Source organism: Mustela lutreola, chromosome 5, assembly GCF_030435805.1.
Source record: "Mustela lutreola isolate mMusLut2 chromosome 5, mMusLut2.pri, whole genome shotgun sequence".
NCBI classification, from domain to species: Eukaryota; Metazoa; Chordata; class Mammalia; order Carnivora; family Mustelidae; genus Mustela; species Mustela lutreola.
This window is the reverse complement of record NC_081294.1, coordinates 107,673,971-107,691,376: the sequence shown is the minus strand read 5'-3', so window position 1 is coordinate 107,691,376 and position 17,406 is coordinate 107,673,971. Positions and strand designations below refer to the sequence as shown.

At 43.6% G+C, this 17,406-nt stretch overlaps 1 protein-coding gene and 1 long non-coding RNA gene across 2 annotated transcripts in view; one reads left to right on the top strand and one right to left on the bottom strand.

Annotated features, from left to right (window-relative positions):
* Window positions 1-10,147, top strand: part of LOC131832417 (uncharacterized) — a 40,494-nt gene extending 30,347 nt beyond the window's left edge. Inside the window, exons 3-4 of the long non-coding RNA XR_009354043.1 lie at window positions 2,277-2,460; window positions 6,792-10,147. This is a non-coding gene — a long non-coding RNA (uncharacterized LOC131832417). The remainder of the gene's footprint in view (window positions 1-2,276; window positions 2,461-6,791) is intronic.
* Window positions 836-17,406, bottom strand: part of CKMT2 (creatine kinase, mitochondrial 2) — a 31,351-nt gene continuing 14,780 nt past the window's right edge. Inside the window, exons 2-10 of the mRNA XM_059175375.1 lie at window positions 14,887-15,058; window positions 13,338-13,536; window positions 12,007-12,102; window positions 11,293-11,514; window positions 9,552-9,637; window positions 8,502-8,625; window positions 7,736-7,870; window positions 6,461-6,586; window positions 836-1,094 (exon numbers count right to left, since the gene is read on the bottom strand). Coding sequence (XP_059031358.1) covers window positions 975-1,094; window positions 6,461-6,586; window positions 7,736-7,870; window positions 8,502-8,625; window positions 9,552-9,637; window positions 11,293-11,514; window positions 12,007-12,102; window positions 13,338-13,536; window positions 14,887-15,038 — 1,260 coding nt within the window. The 5' untranslated portion in view covers window positions 15,039-15,058 and the 3' untranslated portion in view covers window positions 836-974. The remainder of the gene's footprint in view (window positions 1,095-6,460; window positions 6,587-7,735; window positions 7,871-8,501; window positions 8,626-9,551; window positions 9,638-11,292; window positions 11,515-12,006; window positions 12,103-13,337; window positions 13,537-14,886; window positions 15,059-17,406) is intronic.

Sequence of the window (17,406 nt, the reverse complement as noted above, 5' to 3'; positions counted from 1 at the left end):
ACATCACATGATGGCTATAAAAGCACAAGATTTGATAGAAGGACATGCCTGCTGAGGGTAAAAATTAAGCTTCTGAATTATACTAAACACATATTCAGTATTCAGTATTAGACCTCCAATTGTGGCGTTCTCTTGAGAGTAAATTTACAAACCTACAATTTCAGACCATATCTAACTAATAATCTTAACCATATTTAACTCATAATCTTTGCAACATCCAGTTTAGGAAGCCAACCCACAATCAAACTTACCAGCTGAGAGATTTGACTTCATCAGTGACTGCCATCTTCACTAATTTTTTTTACCCTTCTTCAAACTCCCGACCAAAGAAAGCCACATACTCTTCTCAAAACATTTCCATCGGTTACTCCATTTTGAGTTATTCTGCCTTCAGTTTATCCACACCTACAACCCCAATCAATTATACCTGAAACTCCCGTTTGTCACCAGAGTGCTTTTAGTATGCTTGTATTTGAGTTTCTGACAAATGTGATGGTGGCTGACTCCCTTTCTATATCTATCCCTGATTAAGTAGCCTCTGTTTGCCATTTGTATAGTTGTATTTATTTCTAGACCCTCAAGAGAAATCAGTCTCCTCCTGTTCTACTTGCCAGAAACATGATTGGAAAATGAGGGACTAATACACCAGTGTTGTCCATAAAGTTTCGTTACGGTATTGATATTATAGCATCTAGATGATTGGAGGGTTTTTAGGTTTGTGTGTAAGTGGTCTTAGAAATATGTTTTATCATTGCCTTACCAGATTTTTGGCTGCTGCTACTTCTAATTTGATGTATTTGCCCTTCTGAGTAGGATTTTTAAAAATCACGGAAACTAAGGATATTAAGGAGAGTTTTATTTTAAAGATAGGACATACAGTTTTACATTTTTTTAATAAAAACTCTCAGAGTAAAAATTTCCTCATGTCTGTCATACCAGCAGACAAATTATTTATAGTTTGGAAAACAAAAAGTTCACTTCCTGCCAAACTGAGGCAGAGGTGGTGGGACCTTAATATCTTGGCCTCTCTCCAGCTTCTTTTCACAATCCACGAGGTAGTTGACTCCATCGATGACTATCTGAACAAGCTCAACCTTTGATAGTGAAAAAGAAGAATGATTAATGGGCATAAAGGACACATGCAAGGCATTAATCAATAAGAATGCTGGGAGAAGTAAGAAATTGTCCTGTTAGGTAGACTTTATAACAATTTCTTCTTTGCTAGTATTTCTCTCAAGTGTTGTGGAGGGATTTTTTATTTTTTATTTTTTAGATTTACTGTTTTGAGAACTTTTTAAATATATGAAAGCCATTAGTGTGCATCTCAGACACTCCCACCCCCCCACCCCCAGTCAGTTTCTGCTATAAATTTATCCAAAAGTAGAATTACAGAGGTGTCTAGGTAGCTCAGTCAGTTGAGTGTCTCCCTTTGGCTCAGGTCATGGAGTCTAGTTCTGTGTCAGGCTCCCTGCTCTGTAGGGAGTCTGCTTATGTATCTCCCTTTACCCTCCCCCTGCTTGCACACTCTAATAAATCTTAAAAAAAAATAAGTAAAATTACCATGACACTTTTTTTTTTTTTTTTGACCTGGATCTCTCTTTAAGACCTACTACTAAGCTATCTGAGCATGATAGCTTAGATAGTATCTGAGCTATATTTAATCAGTGGCTAGCTTTCTGAAAAATTGTTTAAAACCAAATGTTTGGGTGCAATTAAATCATGTTTTCACTGTACCAGGCAAGTTTGCTACTTAAAGGAAACTCTGAATTATATTAGGATAAACCTTTAAAAAATTCCTGCTTTAAAAAAAAAAACAAACTTTAATAAAAGCCAGTATTTGTAAATCAGAGCACATCTACCTAGGATTTTTTTCCTTGGAATCCTTTTCCTAATCAGTTGCACTGCTCCTAAAGAGATGTAAACTGAGATAGTAAGCAATGACTTAATTCCCAACTGCATTAATATGCTTAATAATAACTCAATAATGAATAACAAGGATGGAAGGGGTTGTTACTTGTTACAGCTGAACATACCTTAGGCAGGATTGAGTCCAGTTCTCCTCCCCACTTTTTATGCTTAAAGAAACTGAAGCCCCGAGAGAGGGTTGGGTCAGAAAGCTAGTCATCACTAATCAAAGAAACACATAATTCTTACTTATCCACTTTGACCTGTCCTGCTGTTCATAATGGTGTAGTGAGCTGGTTCTCTCATTCACTGTCAAAGGGACTCTATCTTTTTATTTTTTATTATTATTTTTTTTAATTTTTATGTGACAGAGGGTGAGATCACAAGTAGGCAGAGAGGCAGGCAGAGAGAGAGAGAGGAGGAAGTAGGATCTCTGCTGAGCAGAGAGCCTGATGTGGGGCTCGATCCCAAGACCCCGGGATCATGACCTGAGCCGAAGATAGAGGCTTTAACCCACTGAGCCACCCAGGAACCCCAAAGGGACTCTATCTTAATGTAAGTCTTCTGGTAAGTAACTTGGTCCTAAGTAAGGTCCCCCTATCTTTAACTCATGAATTCTCTTCCAAAAATATATCCTAACTAAATAATTAGAGTTGTGATTAAAGTATAGAGATGGTTACAGAATTATGTACAGATATAGTCAAATATCAACAAATCAGATATTAAATAGATGAGTATCTTTACTATGCTGTCATTAAAAATTAGGTTTTTAAAGAATACTTAATATTATAAGAATAAGCTTATGATAGAATATACTGGAAAAATATGATTATAGGTTTTTTTTTTTTTGAAGAGGTATTTGAATAATTGTAAAAATGGAGAGCATGCCTTCTGCTTGAAGAGTCCCAGGGCAGTCCCAACACCGAGTGTCCTGGGAGCCCCCCACCCCCACCCATGCCAGCCACAGCTGCAACCATCCCGTCACCAGGTACACATAGTCTACACATGTGCATACACACCATACCTAAGACCATTCTTTCAATGTTAGGAGAAGTAGCTGTTCTGCCCAATTCATAGAAATTAAGAAAATCACCAAAATCAGGAGACAGGAATATGCTCCAAACAAGAGAGTAAGATAAAACCTCAGAAAAAGAACTAAACTAAACACTTTTATTCAGCATAGTACTGGATGTCCTAGCCACAGCAATCAGACAAGGAAAAAAAAAAAAAGCCTCCAAATTGGTAAGGAAGAAGTAAAACTCAGTAAAGTTTCAGGATACAATAATATACAGAAATCTGGTGCATTTTTATATAGTAATGTGGAAGCAGAGAGACAGATACTAAGAAAACAGTTCCACTCACAAGTGCACGAAAAAGAAAACACCACCTACAAATAAATTTAACCAAGGAGGTGAAAGACCTATCCTCTGAGAACTAGAAGTCACTGATGAAAGAAATTTGAAGATGACATAAACAAATGGAAAAACGTACCATGCCCATTAATTGGAAGAGTAAGTATCACTGGAATGTCCATACTGCTCAAAGCAAGCTACAGATTCAGTGCAATCGCTATCAAAAGAGCACCAGCATTTTCCACCAAACTAAAATAAATAATCTCCAAATTTCCACGAAACCAAAAAGGACCTCAAACAACCAAGGCAAACTTTCGAGAGAAGAACAAAGCCGGGGCTATCACAATCCCAGATTTCAAGATGTGCTGCAAGGCTAGAGTGATCAAAACAGTATGGTACCAGCACAGAGATTCACAGAACAGGATGGAGATTTCGGAAATGAACCCTTGATTCTCTGGTCAATCTACAGTAAAGGAGGCAATAGTATACAATAGAGGAAAGATGGTCTTTTCAATAAATGGTGCTGGGAAAACTGGATAGCTACATGAAAAGAATGAGCCTGGACCCCTTTGTTATAACTCAAGATGGATTAAAGAGCTACATTTGAGGCATGGAACCAAAAAACTCAGAGAAACAAGTAAACCCTTGGACACTGGCCTTAGCCATATACTTATGGATAGCTGTCCTCTGGCAAGTAAAACAAAAACAGTAACATACCATTAGGAGTATGCCAGAATAATGAAACAACATAGCATCTGATTATAACATGGGCAAAGGTCCTGAATAGACATCTTCTTCAACAAGGGATACAGATGGCCACCAGACATGAGAAGCTGCTCCGCATCACTATGAGCAGGGAAATGTAAACCAAACCCACAAGATAGCACCATGCACCTGTCAGAATGGCCAGTATCACAAGGACAAGATATAACAGATGTTGCTGAGGATTCTGAGGAAAAGGAGCCCTCGTGTGCTGCTGAAGGCAATGGAAACTAGTGTACCACTGTGGGAAATAGTAGGGAATTTCCTCATAAAATTTAAAAAGAGAATTACCATACAATCCAGTAATTTCATTACTGGTATTTACTGAAAGAAAACAAACACTATTTGAAAAGTTATATCCACCCCTACGTTTTTTGCAGCATTATTTATGATAGCCAAGATGAAGTGTCCATCAATAGATGAACAGATAAAGATGTGATATGTGTATATACGCAGACCCACATATCTACAGTGGAATATCACTCAGCCATAAAAAGGATTGAGATGTTGCCATTTGTGACAACATAGATAGACCTCGAGGGCATTTTATTTTATTTTATTTTTTTTTTTTAAGATTTTATTTATTTACTTGAGAGAGAGACAGAGTGAGGAGAAGGTCAGAGGGAGAAGCAGACTCTCCATGGAGCTGGGAGCCTGATGTGGGACTCGATCCCTGGATTCCGGGATCATGACCTGAGCTGAAGGCCGTCGTCCAACCAACTGAGCCACCCAGGCATCCCTCAAGGGCATTTTAAGTGAAAAACAAAAACCGTATGATTTCACTTATATGTGTAGTCTAAAAAAACAAACAGAAACCAGACCATAGACAGAGAACAAACTAGTGGATGCCAGATGCAACACTGGGTGAAGGGCAGCGGGAGACACAGGCTTCCAGTTACGGAATGAAGACATGACAAGGATGAAAGGGAATATGGTCCATGTTACTGTGATAGCATTATATGGTGACCAGTGGCATCTCCATTTGTGGTGAGGACAGCATAGCACAGGGAGTTGTCAAACCAGCCTCAGCCAGAGCAGAGCTTATGACTGACCTAATACATTAAAGAGAATCACTTTTCCTGAATAACAAAGAGCTGTGAACTCATGAATAAATCTGTTCCTGTGAATAAAACTATGTAAAATATAACTTTTACATAACAAAACAATCACTTAAAAAATGGAAGGCAATACAGAATAATGTTTATAATGCTTTTCTTAGGATTAAGTTAAATAAGTAGTGTTATTTTTTTAATACTTCAGCATTTTTCTATCTTTTATAATGTCACCTATTAACTTAGGCTTTAGAAAAAAAATTTAAGTGATGACTGCCTTGCTTTCCAGTAATAAAAATTTGGTTAACAATAGAAGCAGACAGGCTCAGGCTCCCGATCTTCTTTATTCACTACACCACATATTACTCAGTAAACCTCAGAAATTATATTTAGAGCTACTTCTTCCTCAAGTACTTTACCAGAGGTGGAAGCTCACAGGATGACCTGAGTGTTTCCTCTTTCCCTTTTCTCAGTGTAATGGTGCCTATTGGATACACCCATAGGCAGTGAGATATTTGAAAACTAGCAAGGAAGAAAGAGCATCAATAATGCAGAGATTTAATAACGAGCCAGTGAGTTACTAGGATTTGTACGGTGTAAGAGGAAGAGGCTTTTAAATTAATAATGGGCATAGTACATTCCGTGGGAGCATGCAAAGATAAACAGGTGTGACTTATGCGGTCAGTGCTTGCTTAGGATGCAGCTGCATGTTCCTTGGGTGGGTGGGGGGGCTCTTCCTGCTCTGCCTCCTGCCTCACTCCAGGCCTCCTTAGAGCTTACGAATGCTGTTCCTCCTATGTGTTCACAGAACCCTAAAGAGTATTTCATGAGCACAGTCTGTTATATACCTAGTACATACATATATGCCATGTTTAGCTTGAAAAATACACGATTTTATAAACTACCAAGTGTCTAAAAATGCTAAAAATGAAGCATGTGGCTTTCCCCAAAGGAAATTCAGAATCAAGAGAAATTTCCACTATTTTGCCACCCTCAGAGAGCACACACGTTCTCTGACATCACAGTGATAAAATGCTGCTGTCCTTTGGCATAAGAGAGCTCCGATCTTTGAAAGATGGCTGGAATACCTCTCAGGGGCCAGGTGCTGACAATAGTCCCTCCATGAACTCCTTTACTTGCCTGTATATTCTCAGCTTACCTTGTGCTTGCTTTTATGTGCTTGCTTTATTATGTTATTGCTTTTATGTTATTTCCCAGGGAGGATTAGTACTACAGAATGAAACACGACCTGGACGCAGGACTCGGGGTGGGGGGAAGAGGAGGTCTTGACTTTTGTGAATAAGGTGAGGCCGTACAGGCTACCTCTCTATTCCCTTTTTCTCTTAGGCTAGTATGGTCAGCTCATGTTCGCAAAGTGAGAGCTGTTACCTCTGATCGACCAATTCGATCTATGTTGGAAATATCATATACATCCGCCACCGCTGCTGTGTCCACACCACCCGTGCCACGCTTCTGGAGTCTCAGGTTTTCCAGGATCTTAGAGAAGCGTGGATCCTGGGACAAGAGACAGTACTTAGTGTCATAAGAAGCAAAACTGATTCACCATCATTGGCACATGGAATTAGTAAGAGATATACTGAGAGATAGTAACCGTCAATATTAAGCATATACTTACTGTGTACCACAGCACTATGCTAGAACTTTTAAACCTTACAACAACCTCTGAAGTGTAGGTACTGCTTTCATTCTCATTTCACAGATGAGGAAACTGAGGCTCAGAGGACTATAACTGATGAGGGTCACACAGCTCGAAGGTAGCAGAGCTGTTTTTAACTTCTATATGATTTTTGCCATTTGGATGCCAGCTTTGGTGAGTTGATTATTCATCTGTATAATTGTTTCACTGATAGAATTAAAATCATGATGTTAAATGACATCAAATCATTTTCTTAACATTGGAATAATTCTTCATTCTGTTTTTGGTAGGAAGCACATTTTCTAAAACGGTTTTCAAGTATTTGATTGGCTTGTGCTGTTGCAAAAGTGCTGGATGCCTACCAGAACGCTTTTTCCTTCTCCTCTACAGATGGAGCTGAGAAGGTGACCACTAGCTACATTCTTGCAAACAGAATGAACTTAAGTAATGTGTGCACTTCCAGACCTAGGCTTTCAATCTGTACATGGTGGCACCTATATCCTCTCTCCCCTTCCCACAAGCTGCAACGTGGGGCCTGGCGATGACCATGCTAAGAGGACGGTGCCCTAAGACCATGGTCTTCCCGGTGCAGTTCCCTGACCAGCAGCATCAAGTCACCTGGAAATTTGTTAAAAATGCAAATCTTTACAGGTGGGCAATCTGTTTTGATAAGCCTCCAGGCAATTTTGATGCAGGCCAAAGTGGGAGAATCCCCTCCACCAGGAGAGGCAGAGACAGAAGGAACTCCCAGGAGCAGGGCAGAGCAGCTCACCTGTCCATCCTGACTTGTAGTGAGGAGAATTTAAACTTGTTACTCTTGAAGCCACACCTCTTTCTTACAACCCTTAATCTTTTATCCTCACTAATACAAGTGTCTTTAGAATCTATGTTGGGTTACAGAATGAAGGAAGGGTTACCGAATGGTGATGATTTCTCCCTCCACAAAGAAGTCACATATGAGTTTATCCTGGTGGAACTCCAAAGGACTGTTGACTGCGTAACATTACCTTGCTGAGCTTTGGGATCCTAACGTGGACACCAGCCCGTAATCCTGTGCCAAGGTTCGAAGGGCAGGTCAGAATATATCCTAGTCGCTCATTCCACATGAACTCCCAGCCTCGCGCTTGGATTAAGCGTTCCACCTACAGCAGTGAACAAACGGAGTTCTTAAGTATCCATTTACTTGGTACATCCGCAACACCAGGGAGAGACATGTGTACTGTATGTTTGCCATGAGTGAAATTCAGGCAAATTTATATTACTTCCTTAATGGAAAAGGATACTTCTATCCAAATATTAAAATGAGTCAATTAAATTAGATGAAGCAGGTACAGCACTGAATGCAGTACTAGCACATCCTAAATATTCAATGAATGTCCGTTGCTGTTACTTTTCATACGAGAATAATAGGAGAATGTAGGAATTCTCAGCAGGTAAGGCTGTGGTCAGGTTACTTAGGAACATAGTTACATCCTGTACTGTCTATATGCTTAGAATCACCAAGAGCACTGTTAAGGAAACTGGATCATAAGTAATGATCCACAGACTTCCCTGAACCATTCTGGACTTGGGAGAAGGGCAGAGGAGACTTTTTTTTTTTTAACTAGTAAATTCCTATTTTTGAAGCCCTGGCCTGGTAGTCCCGCCCTTAGAGAGTGCCATGATCCTAAAGAAAATTAGCCTCATCCTGGTAATCACCATAGTGTCTTCTGTTAAAAATGAAGAAGTGGTTTCATTTTAATGAAAATTCAGAAATCTCTGGTAACATCTTACCTCTTTCAGTCCACGACAGAATCGCTCAAATACTCTTTTCATATTGCCTCCTTTTTCCATAGAGATTACCCTGGTGTGGTCTTCCTCATTAATCCAGATGAGAAAGGTCTTGTCATAATTATGCCTAATGAAAGGAGAAATACGGCGTTGCGTGTCAAATCCATTTGTTTCAACACATGAAGATTCCCTTTACTCCTGTGGCTTCATTGCTTCATTTCACCTTCCTCATTCCTACAAAGCCCTAAGCTTTTTACTGTGCCTGAACAAGTGCTACAAAATAATGTTACCGTGACAGAACAAACAACAAGACCAACTCCAACCCTTAAAGATGTACTGTTTTTTTCCCAACAAGAATATCATCTTCCCCAGTCCTTGGACAAGGAGGACAATAATTCAGCTATGGATAACATTTGGCTTTGACACTAACAAGAGTATTCTAAGAGGCTCAACCAAAATCTTGTGGCGCTTCAAGAAAGTTTTTTACCTGCAGCCCAGGAGGTTTGGGATGCAGAAGATCTCACATATGTTTACTGCCTAGATCCTGCCTATCCACACACACGGAGCATCTGCTCACGAACACACTTATCGCAGCTCCTTCGGAGAGTGTCAGAATAACCTACCAAAGTACACGGGAATCAAAGTGGACTGAGGACTTTGGCCAAGATAAAATACGTGTATACTCGATATCCATTCTTCCTTGTAGGGTTTTGCTTAAGTCCTCGAAACTTTTCATTTTCTGCTCTTTTGTTTTAAAGTCATGAAACAGATTCTCTGTGAGGTCAAATAATATGAAGCTAATTTTTCTTAAAATAGTCTTTCTCATGCATAATTCATGCAAACCAGCGAACATTCTTACACATCTTAGATACATCACCATACTGTGGAATGACACACACACACACACAATTTCTACAGTCTCTCTCCCCCCCATTTAACTCAAGCCGGGCATGCTGTCAGCTGCGGCTCACAGCAACTGCAGGTTAGGAGAAGCAGGTGATCTGAAGGAGATCGTCTGTACACACTGCAAATGTGAAAATGCTGTGTCCATACCAGATTCCCCTGGCATCTGGCCAGTCACGGGCCATCCCAGCACATGTTAGTAAGGGGGATACTGGCTTATCAAATAGAAAGTGGTCCTGCAGGCCAGAACGGACAAAGCAGAAAGGAAAAAATGATGAGATCAGACACAACTACATGTGCCAGGTCTGTCAGACAGTGGTTCTCAGCCTTGGCTGGCTGCCCACTGGAACAACCTGGGTTTTTTTTTTTTAAATATGAATGCCCAGTTCCTGCCCCCCAGATATTCTGTCCTAATTGTTATGGGGTGTGGCCTGGACAGTGGGATTTTTTAAAAGCTCTTCAGATGATTCTAGCTTACAGCTAAGGTTGAAATCCACTGGCTTAGCCCAGATGGAAACAATCACTATGAATTATATTTATCCACCAGCACCAATGCTATGCAGTGTTGGAGCAGGCAGTGAGTGAGGGACACGCTCCTGGAAAGGCTGGTATACACAGCCACCATTCTCTACATGTCCGGCATTAGTGGATCTAGTGGATCTCTTATTACTATCCTTCCTTTCACTAACAAGTATTGGAGATGTAAAACAATGGATTATAAATAAAAATATCTACCATTAATTCAATGCTCACCTTGCTCTATGCTATGCTATGTTTTTTTTTTTTCTTGAATCCTCACAACACTAGGAGGCAAATATAATCATTTTATGAGTGAGGAAAACAGATTCAGAGAAAACAACCTCCCCAGTATCACATAGCTAGGAAGTGACAGAGCCTCGATTCAAACCTCGACCCATACGATTCCCAAGTTGTGCCTTAAACTATAGGAAAGTACTCTTCGTATCAAAACCAGTGTCGAGACTGTTTTTCTGTGTGTATACAGTAAGAACATAAATATGCATATCATATATTTAAATTTGATTACACTGAGGTAAGAAGTAAAGAAGATATGGAGAGGGAAGTCCTTTACAATCTAAGTGGAAGGGTTGGGAGACATTAGCCAGAACAGACTTTGTGGCCTTTCGCTGGAAACCACAAGTGGCTGCTGGAGGCCGAGGAGGGCTTATGCTCTAACAGAGCAGGCCAAGGGCCTGACAGCTGCAGAGACCAGGAGACTGAGGCCCAGAGAGACCACAAAGCTAGCTCATTCAATTTGGTAATGGGGCATATTTTGTGGCATTGCATCTTATGAAATGACAAGATACTGTTTCTGTTTTGTGGTGGTTTTTTTTTTTTTTTTTTTTTTTTTTTTTTTTTTTAAGTTCTATCTAAAAGTTACTTTTGAAAGTGCTATCCCTTTTTAGCTGGACCACAGGGAAAATAAGTAAAAGGACTTGAGTTTTGTCTTCCCTAGTGTTAGAGGGAAGCTGTTGAGGACTCGTGGAGGCAACAGAAATCCCAGAGCTGGCTCCAGTAGGAGTCAGGGAAGGCCTTCCACCTCGATAATTTCCTTTCCAGATTTTCCTAGCTTCTAGGACTTTATTTGGGTGTGGCAATGGAGACCATCTTCAATAAGCAAAGGGATCTTCCATTTAACCTCCAGCCATGGATCTGCAACCCCCCAGCTCCACAGTGGAGTTTCCTCTGATTTTAAACACAGACCATTTCTGTGGCTTGACCTAAAGTATTAAGGCCTCATTTTCCCATTTTTCTTCCTTATACTGCACAGGCTGAAGTCCCAGCAAGCTTCCCATGAGGTCTCATGGTGCCCATTAGGGTTCCAGGCACAGCCCCATCCCAGGCCAGGCCAGATGGGTCAAGGGCCACTCACATCTATGAGCCGCTGCTGGTCTTGCTCAGTCATCTCGGACAGCCTGTAGTAGCGGCCTGCCAGGTCCCCTTTGAGGCCCTCCAGGGCTGTGATGGCCACGTTCTCCACCTCCCTTCGCTCAGCCCGGCTGCAGGCAGGTGGCAGGCTCAGCCCGCGGATGCTGCGGCCTGTGCGCACCCGAGAGGACAGCACGTAACGCTCATCAAACTGCCCATGGGTGATCTGCCGAAGCAGAGAGAGCATGGGGTTACCACGGCCAGCTGCCAACTACAGTCCCACCACCACCATGGGGTCCACCCCACTGACCTGCAGCACCCCGTGCAGGGGGCCCTCAGACCCTGTGCACAACATGCTGGACACATGTTGGAATTTCAGGGGCAGGGGCACTGTAGCTAAGGGGCACAGCTACTTTATGCAGCGCCATCCAGAGTCCTTTACCACACTAGGTGTGGCATGAAAAAAAAAGTAACTGCTTTAGGAAAGACAGGGTTCTCCCTGGCCACCACCACCCTACTGGCCCTTATTAAAGAAAACAAAGACTTCGGGAAGTTTCTGACCTTCTCCTTGCCCCTCCAGGGAGTGTGCTGCGCAAGGGCCATCACAGAGCTTGCAGAGGGCATCTGACCCAGGGGGAGTCGCCCTCCTCTCAGGTGCTCCTCACTTCAGGCTCTGGAGTGCCAGCTGCATGGGAAAGCAGAGGGGTCTGCAGCCTACCTTGGATGCGTCCAGATCCGTGGGGTGCTTCATCACCCTGGGGTCATAGCCATTGTGCCTTAGTTTGATGACAGGATCAAAAAGGTCAGCAAACACCTGTAGAAGGGAAGATGCATCTGTTTCCACTTTAATTGATTCATCTATTAAAAGGTGGTTCCTTTCATTTGCCCCTTCTTACCTTGAGGGCCAAAGCTGATGCCCTGCTCTGTCATTCTCAGTGTTACCACGCAGGAAACGGAGGTGGTAGATTGATGGTCAACGAATAATAACAGGCCACCTCCCTAGTGATTCTGCCAAGCTTACTGCCATGAGACTGAGCCAGAAAATCTTGTGTCTCCCCCCAGCAGTTCTTGCCCTTATGAGATAAAAGAAGCTGCCAGAAGCAGTTTTGTGGGCAAAAGAGATAATCAGGTTCTAGGGTTTGAAAATAATAAATTCACGGAAAACCAGCTACACTGCAAGAAAAGTGCACAGCAGCAGTCAGGGCAAGGCCAGCACCTCTCACCCTGTGAGGTCCTTCCATAGCCCAAACTATCTTGTGCAAAATCTATTTAAAAAAAAAAAAAAAAAAGCTTCAGGGATATCCTTTAGGTAAAATGATGTTAAGAGTAGTCACCACAGAGGACCTGCCACCTTTAGGGGCTGTGGGAAGTGGGTGGGCAGGGGGCGGGGGCAAACTGGGTCCAGGGAGCCAGGGTAGCACACTGCTGTATGTGAATGAACCACCAGTCCTGTTCATTCAGGAGGACCCATCCTCCTCTTTATGGCTGTTCTCCCAGAGAACTTCCCTCAGCTCCCTGCAACTTGTCATGGTGTCGAGGTTGCTCTGTGACGAGTGCTGCCCTAGCAGCAGACCGTTCTAGGCTTCTGTCCCAAGGATGAGGACACGGAGATCATAGGACTCCTCCAAGAGACTTGGTGAACTCAGTCATCTAGGCTACAATAATCAGTAATTCCCAAGCTGAAGACACAGACCGTCCTTCTTCCTCAATGAAGTCTAGCCACAAACACACCATCTCCTAAGGTCTTATTGGTGAATACATATCACCAATAAATTACAAGATTTTTTTTTTTTTCTGTACCAATTCATCCCCTTGACAATCTCAGAGAGCCCTGTCATGGAACTCATCCTCCATGAGTGGGATACCAGAGCAGCAAGCAAAGGAAGCCTTGTCCCTAGGAAGCGGTAGCCCTCCTTGTTCCAGAAAGCATTCCAGATGTTCTGCTGCAGCTGCCTTCCCTTTACGAATGCCGGCCCCGCAGAGAAGAGAAGGACTCCGCACCCAGAGCATCCCCCCACCCCCATTCTGGAATCAGCAGCCAATTTTTACCTCATACGACTCCTCGTCACCAGCCACCATGCCCACAGTCTTGATGAAGGGGTGGCCAGGGTTGTCCACTCCAGTCTGGATACACTGGTCCAGGGTGTAGCCGTTGGGCGTCGCCTTGTTGCGGAGCTTGGCATAGATGGCCGGGGTGAGGCACTCGGCCATGCAGTTGTTGTGCTTTCGCAGATCAGGGTAGTCTGCGCTGCAGGCGGAGGAGAGGGCCGCTCAGTGAGCACCGCCTGAGGGAGGCGGCCTGCGAAAGGACTTGGCTTCTGGCTGTCCTGCCACCAGGCTGTCTTTAGCCAGAGGGCATGGGGACACGTGGCTAGGAGTCCTGACTTAAGTCAGCCAGATGAAAAAAAGAAAAACAGTCCCCAGAACAGCCCGAGAAAAGGGGCGTGGCCCTGCTTAAGGATCCCATGCTGCTGGCTGCAGGAGCCCACACACCATGGCTTATTGGAAAGTGGAGATACAGTGAAAATGACAAAATCAATGGACATCCCTTGTGGCCTTTTTTTTTTTTTAACCCAGAAGATCTGGTAAAATGCAACAAGCACGTTGTGGTGCCTTAGGTCTGTGGTGGAGAGACTGGAAACCTGCAGGTAGAGGTACCTAGAAATTCCATTATTTATCTGTCCTCTACGCTGACATTCCAAGAGAGCAGATTCTGCTCTGTCGAGAGGAGTGGCTGGCTACTGAAACAGGCATTCTGTAAATATCTGTCGGAATGGTACACAGAAGTCAATAAAGCGAGGCGCTCTCTGATCCCGGGCTGTGTACTGACCAAACAAAGGGGATTCTGTACCACCACAGGCTCAAACACAGGTCATCTCCCTTCAGGAGTTCCTGAAGTACGTGGTAGGTGTTGATAATTCCCTCAGAGATCTGGATCCCCACAAGAGCCAGCGACTAGATCTGAGAAGAACGGCAAGTCCTCCTCATCTGTCTCTACACCTGCCTCTGTGGGACCTTGTGGAGTCAGCACCGCGTGCCAACTCTGCAGTGCATGCCGTCTCATCCGTGGCGAGGAGCCAAGGACTGGGAACTCCTGGCCATCTTCATGCCACTTTCCCACTTTCCATCTGCAGTGGCCTTTAAAGCTGGTACTTAATATCAGTACTACAACACCATTCTCCAGAAGGTGGGACAGCAGTGAGTGAAGTGTGGGTCTGGGATCGGGGTCCTGGGGTTTGCATTTGGCTGCACTGGGTGTGTGAACTTGGGCACTGCTTCATTGTTCTAAGTCTCCATTTTATCACAAAGGGATGCTAAGATGAATAAAACAGACACTCCCATGTACAGCAGTTAACACACATCAGAGTGCTCAACCGATATTCATCGTGAGTATTATTACTATTCAACTAGCTCCCCAGCTCTGGGCAGGAATGATGACACCGCACTGCCTCGGATTCACCACAGGCCACTGTGCTCCCTGCGTGTCGACAGTGATTGTCAGTTTGATCTGGTCCTTCTCAAAAGCAACAAGAAGGACCCTTGCTGACAGTTTCTGGCAGGGGATAGCAGATTTCTGGCTGACACGTGGAGTTCTTACCTGGGCGGGAACAGCCTATGTTGCTCCCGAGCCTCGGCCCGCACGTTCTGCCGGTTCAGCAGATACCCAGTGGTTAGGGCACTGGTGCCCATGGTAGCAAGTAACAGAGAAGCATTGCGGCCAGTGAGCAACTTCGAGAAGGCACTGGCCATCCTTCCTCTTGGATGAGTGTCTGAAAGCAGAGAAAATGGATCAGACAAGCTCCCGGGGTGGACCCAAGCCACAGCCCAGTGATGGCCGGGCAAGAGAAAGGACTACAGGAAGCACTGTGGCTCTCTTTTGGTTTGGTTTTTCTCTTTCTTCCTTTCTCACCCATACCCCTTGCTACTGCTTGGGGAGATGTGGGGAGGTGTAGACACTGTGAATGTCCAACTGCATGAAGTCCATGGCCATTTTTTCCAGTTAAGAATACGGGGAAAATAAACAGAGAATTTCTGCTGCTGGCTGTGTGACAGACCAGGTGCTCCTTTGGACCCCACCACTGCACAGGGAGGACAGCCTGAATAGGTCAGGTTCCTGGGCTTGGAAGAAGTAGGGGAAGTTTCTGAGTCCCACCCTCGCACCCCGCTCCTTGCAAATGAGCTGGTGGCAGAGCTCAGGCTAACAAGCGAGGAGGTTTGGGTCGAGGATGGATGTCCATGTGAGCACTAAGGTCAGGATACCAACAGTGGGGTGGAGAGCTCTATCTGTGACTGCCCTAGTGAGCTAGAACCCTTAAGAGGGGCGCAAGTGGTCCAAGGTCACCAGACCCCCCAATCCCTGGCTCCCAGCAGAGGCAGAATAAAATCCTCTCTAAGGAAAGTATACTCAGTTTAGGCTCTGGTTTCCTACAGATGAAGATCAGGCAACAAGCTCTCAGTCAAAGATCAGGAGGAATTGGAGGTCACAGAGTCAAACTATCTTTTAAAAATGAAAAAGGTAATAAGAGAAGATCATTAACAAAAGAACCACTAAAATATATACTTAGGAAGAATCAGATATTAGAAGGACAGCCTGAGATACACATAAAATGTAGAAAACATATGGAAGTGTTTGTTTAGATGTATACAGTATCAACAGAGAATGACAATCAGGATAAGCCCCTGCCCAGACAGATAGCCTGCTACGTCTGCTATTGCCCAGAGATGGGAAGGACCACTTCCAGCATCACCCAGCAGGGAGCTATTTAATGTGGGTTGTTGAGTGTGGGACAGTAGAACAGGTCACTCTAAGTACTCTCTGTGATGCCCAAATACAGGGAGTATGGAATTTTTTTCCCTAATATTTAGAAGGTTCCAAGGACTCTGTCTCAAGATCCTCCAAGCTTAGCACCAGCAAAGAGCCCCCTGATGTGTATGGCTGTGGCTAAAAACCTGGGCCATCCAGTGGAAGACAGACTTTTAATAAGGTGAGGCTGGCATAGCCTTACACATAATTCTTATTATTGTGTTATGTTAGTCACAATACATCATTAGTTTTTGATGCAGTGTGCCAAGATTCATTGTTTACATATAACACCCAGTGCTCCATGTAATACGTGCCGTCCTGAATACCCACCACATAATTCTAAGAGCAGCCTTTTGAGGTCCACTTTCTTCCTGGATTGTATTTGGGAAACTGGGATTAGTCTATGAACTTTATGCTTCCAGAATCTCCACCTAGAACTCTCTATTTAACATCTGTTTGAGCAATATTAGGGAGAAACTTGAATATATCAACCAAAAGCATCAGAGTCCTTGAAAAAATTTAGGACTTTTTTTTTTTCTATGCTAACCCAGGAAATCAGAGAGCCTTTCTTCTGTGATAATGTCTAAAGACAATTCCCTGAGTCTTTTTTTTGTTGTTGTTGTTTAAAGATTTTATTTATTTATTTGACAGAGAGAGAGAGATCACAAGCAGGCAGAGAGGCAGGCAGAGAGAGAGAGGAGGAAGCAGGATTCCCGCTGAGCGGAGAGCCTGATGCAGGGCTCGATCCCAGGACCCCAGGATCATGACCTGAGCCGAAGGCAGAAGCTTAACCCATGAGCCACCCAGGCACCCTCAATTCCCTAAGTCTTAAAGGCAACAGAAATTAGTAAGCCTCAGACAAGATAAATGGGCCATTTTTTAAAGTTGTCCTAGGGATTTGGACTGGCCCAACATTAATTAATCTCATCACACGACTTTGGGCTGTTATTGGTCTCCTTCCAAGAGTAGGTGAGGGCTCCTCCGAGAACTGTCCCACTACTTGCTGGCTCTTGCATGTGGCCGGCAGCACTGATGTATACCTTTCGGCTCTGTTTTAGCTGCGTCCACACCCTCCGTCTCCTCCCTGAGCAGAAAGGCAAGGTTTATCATAGAACTCATCAGAGTAAAGGAAGCTTTATCTAAATTCCTTTCAGGAAACATAAGGGCCAAAAAAAATAAGCTCGGGCAGCCTCAGACTAAGTCTATTTGTGTCTGAGCTTGACTCATATGGCTTGATCTTTATTTTTCTTTCCTTAACTTGCTTGGACACTGACATGTGTTCACATCAGAGTCTGTTTGAGAAGGCCAATCTTG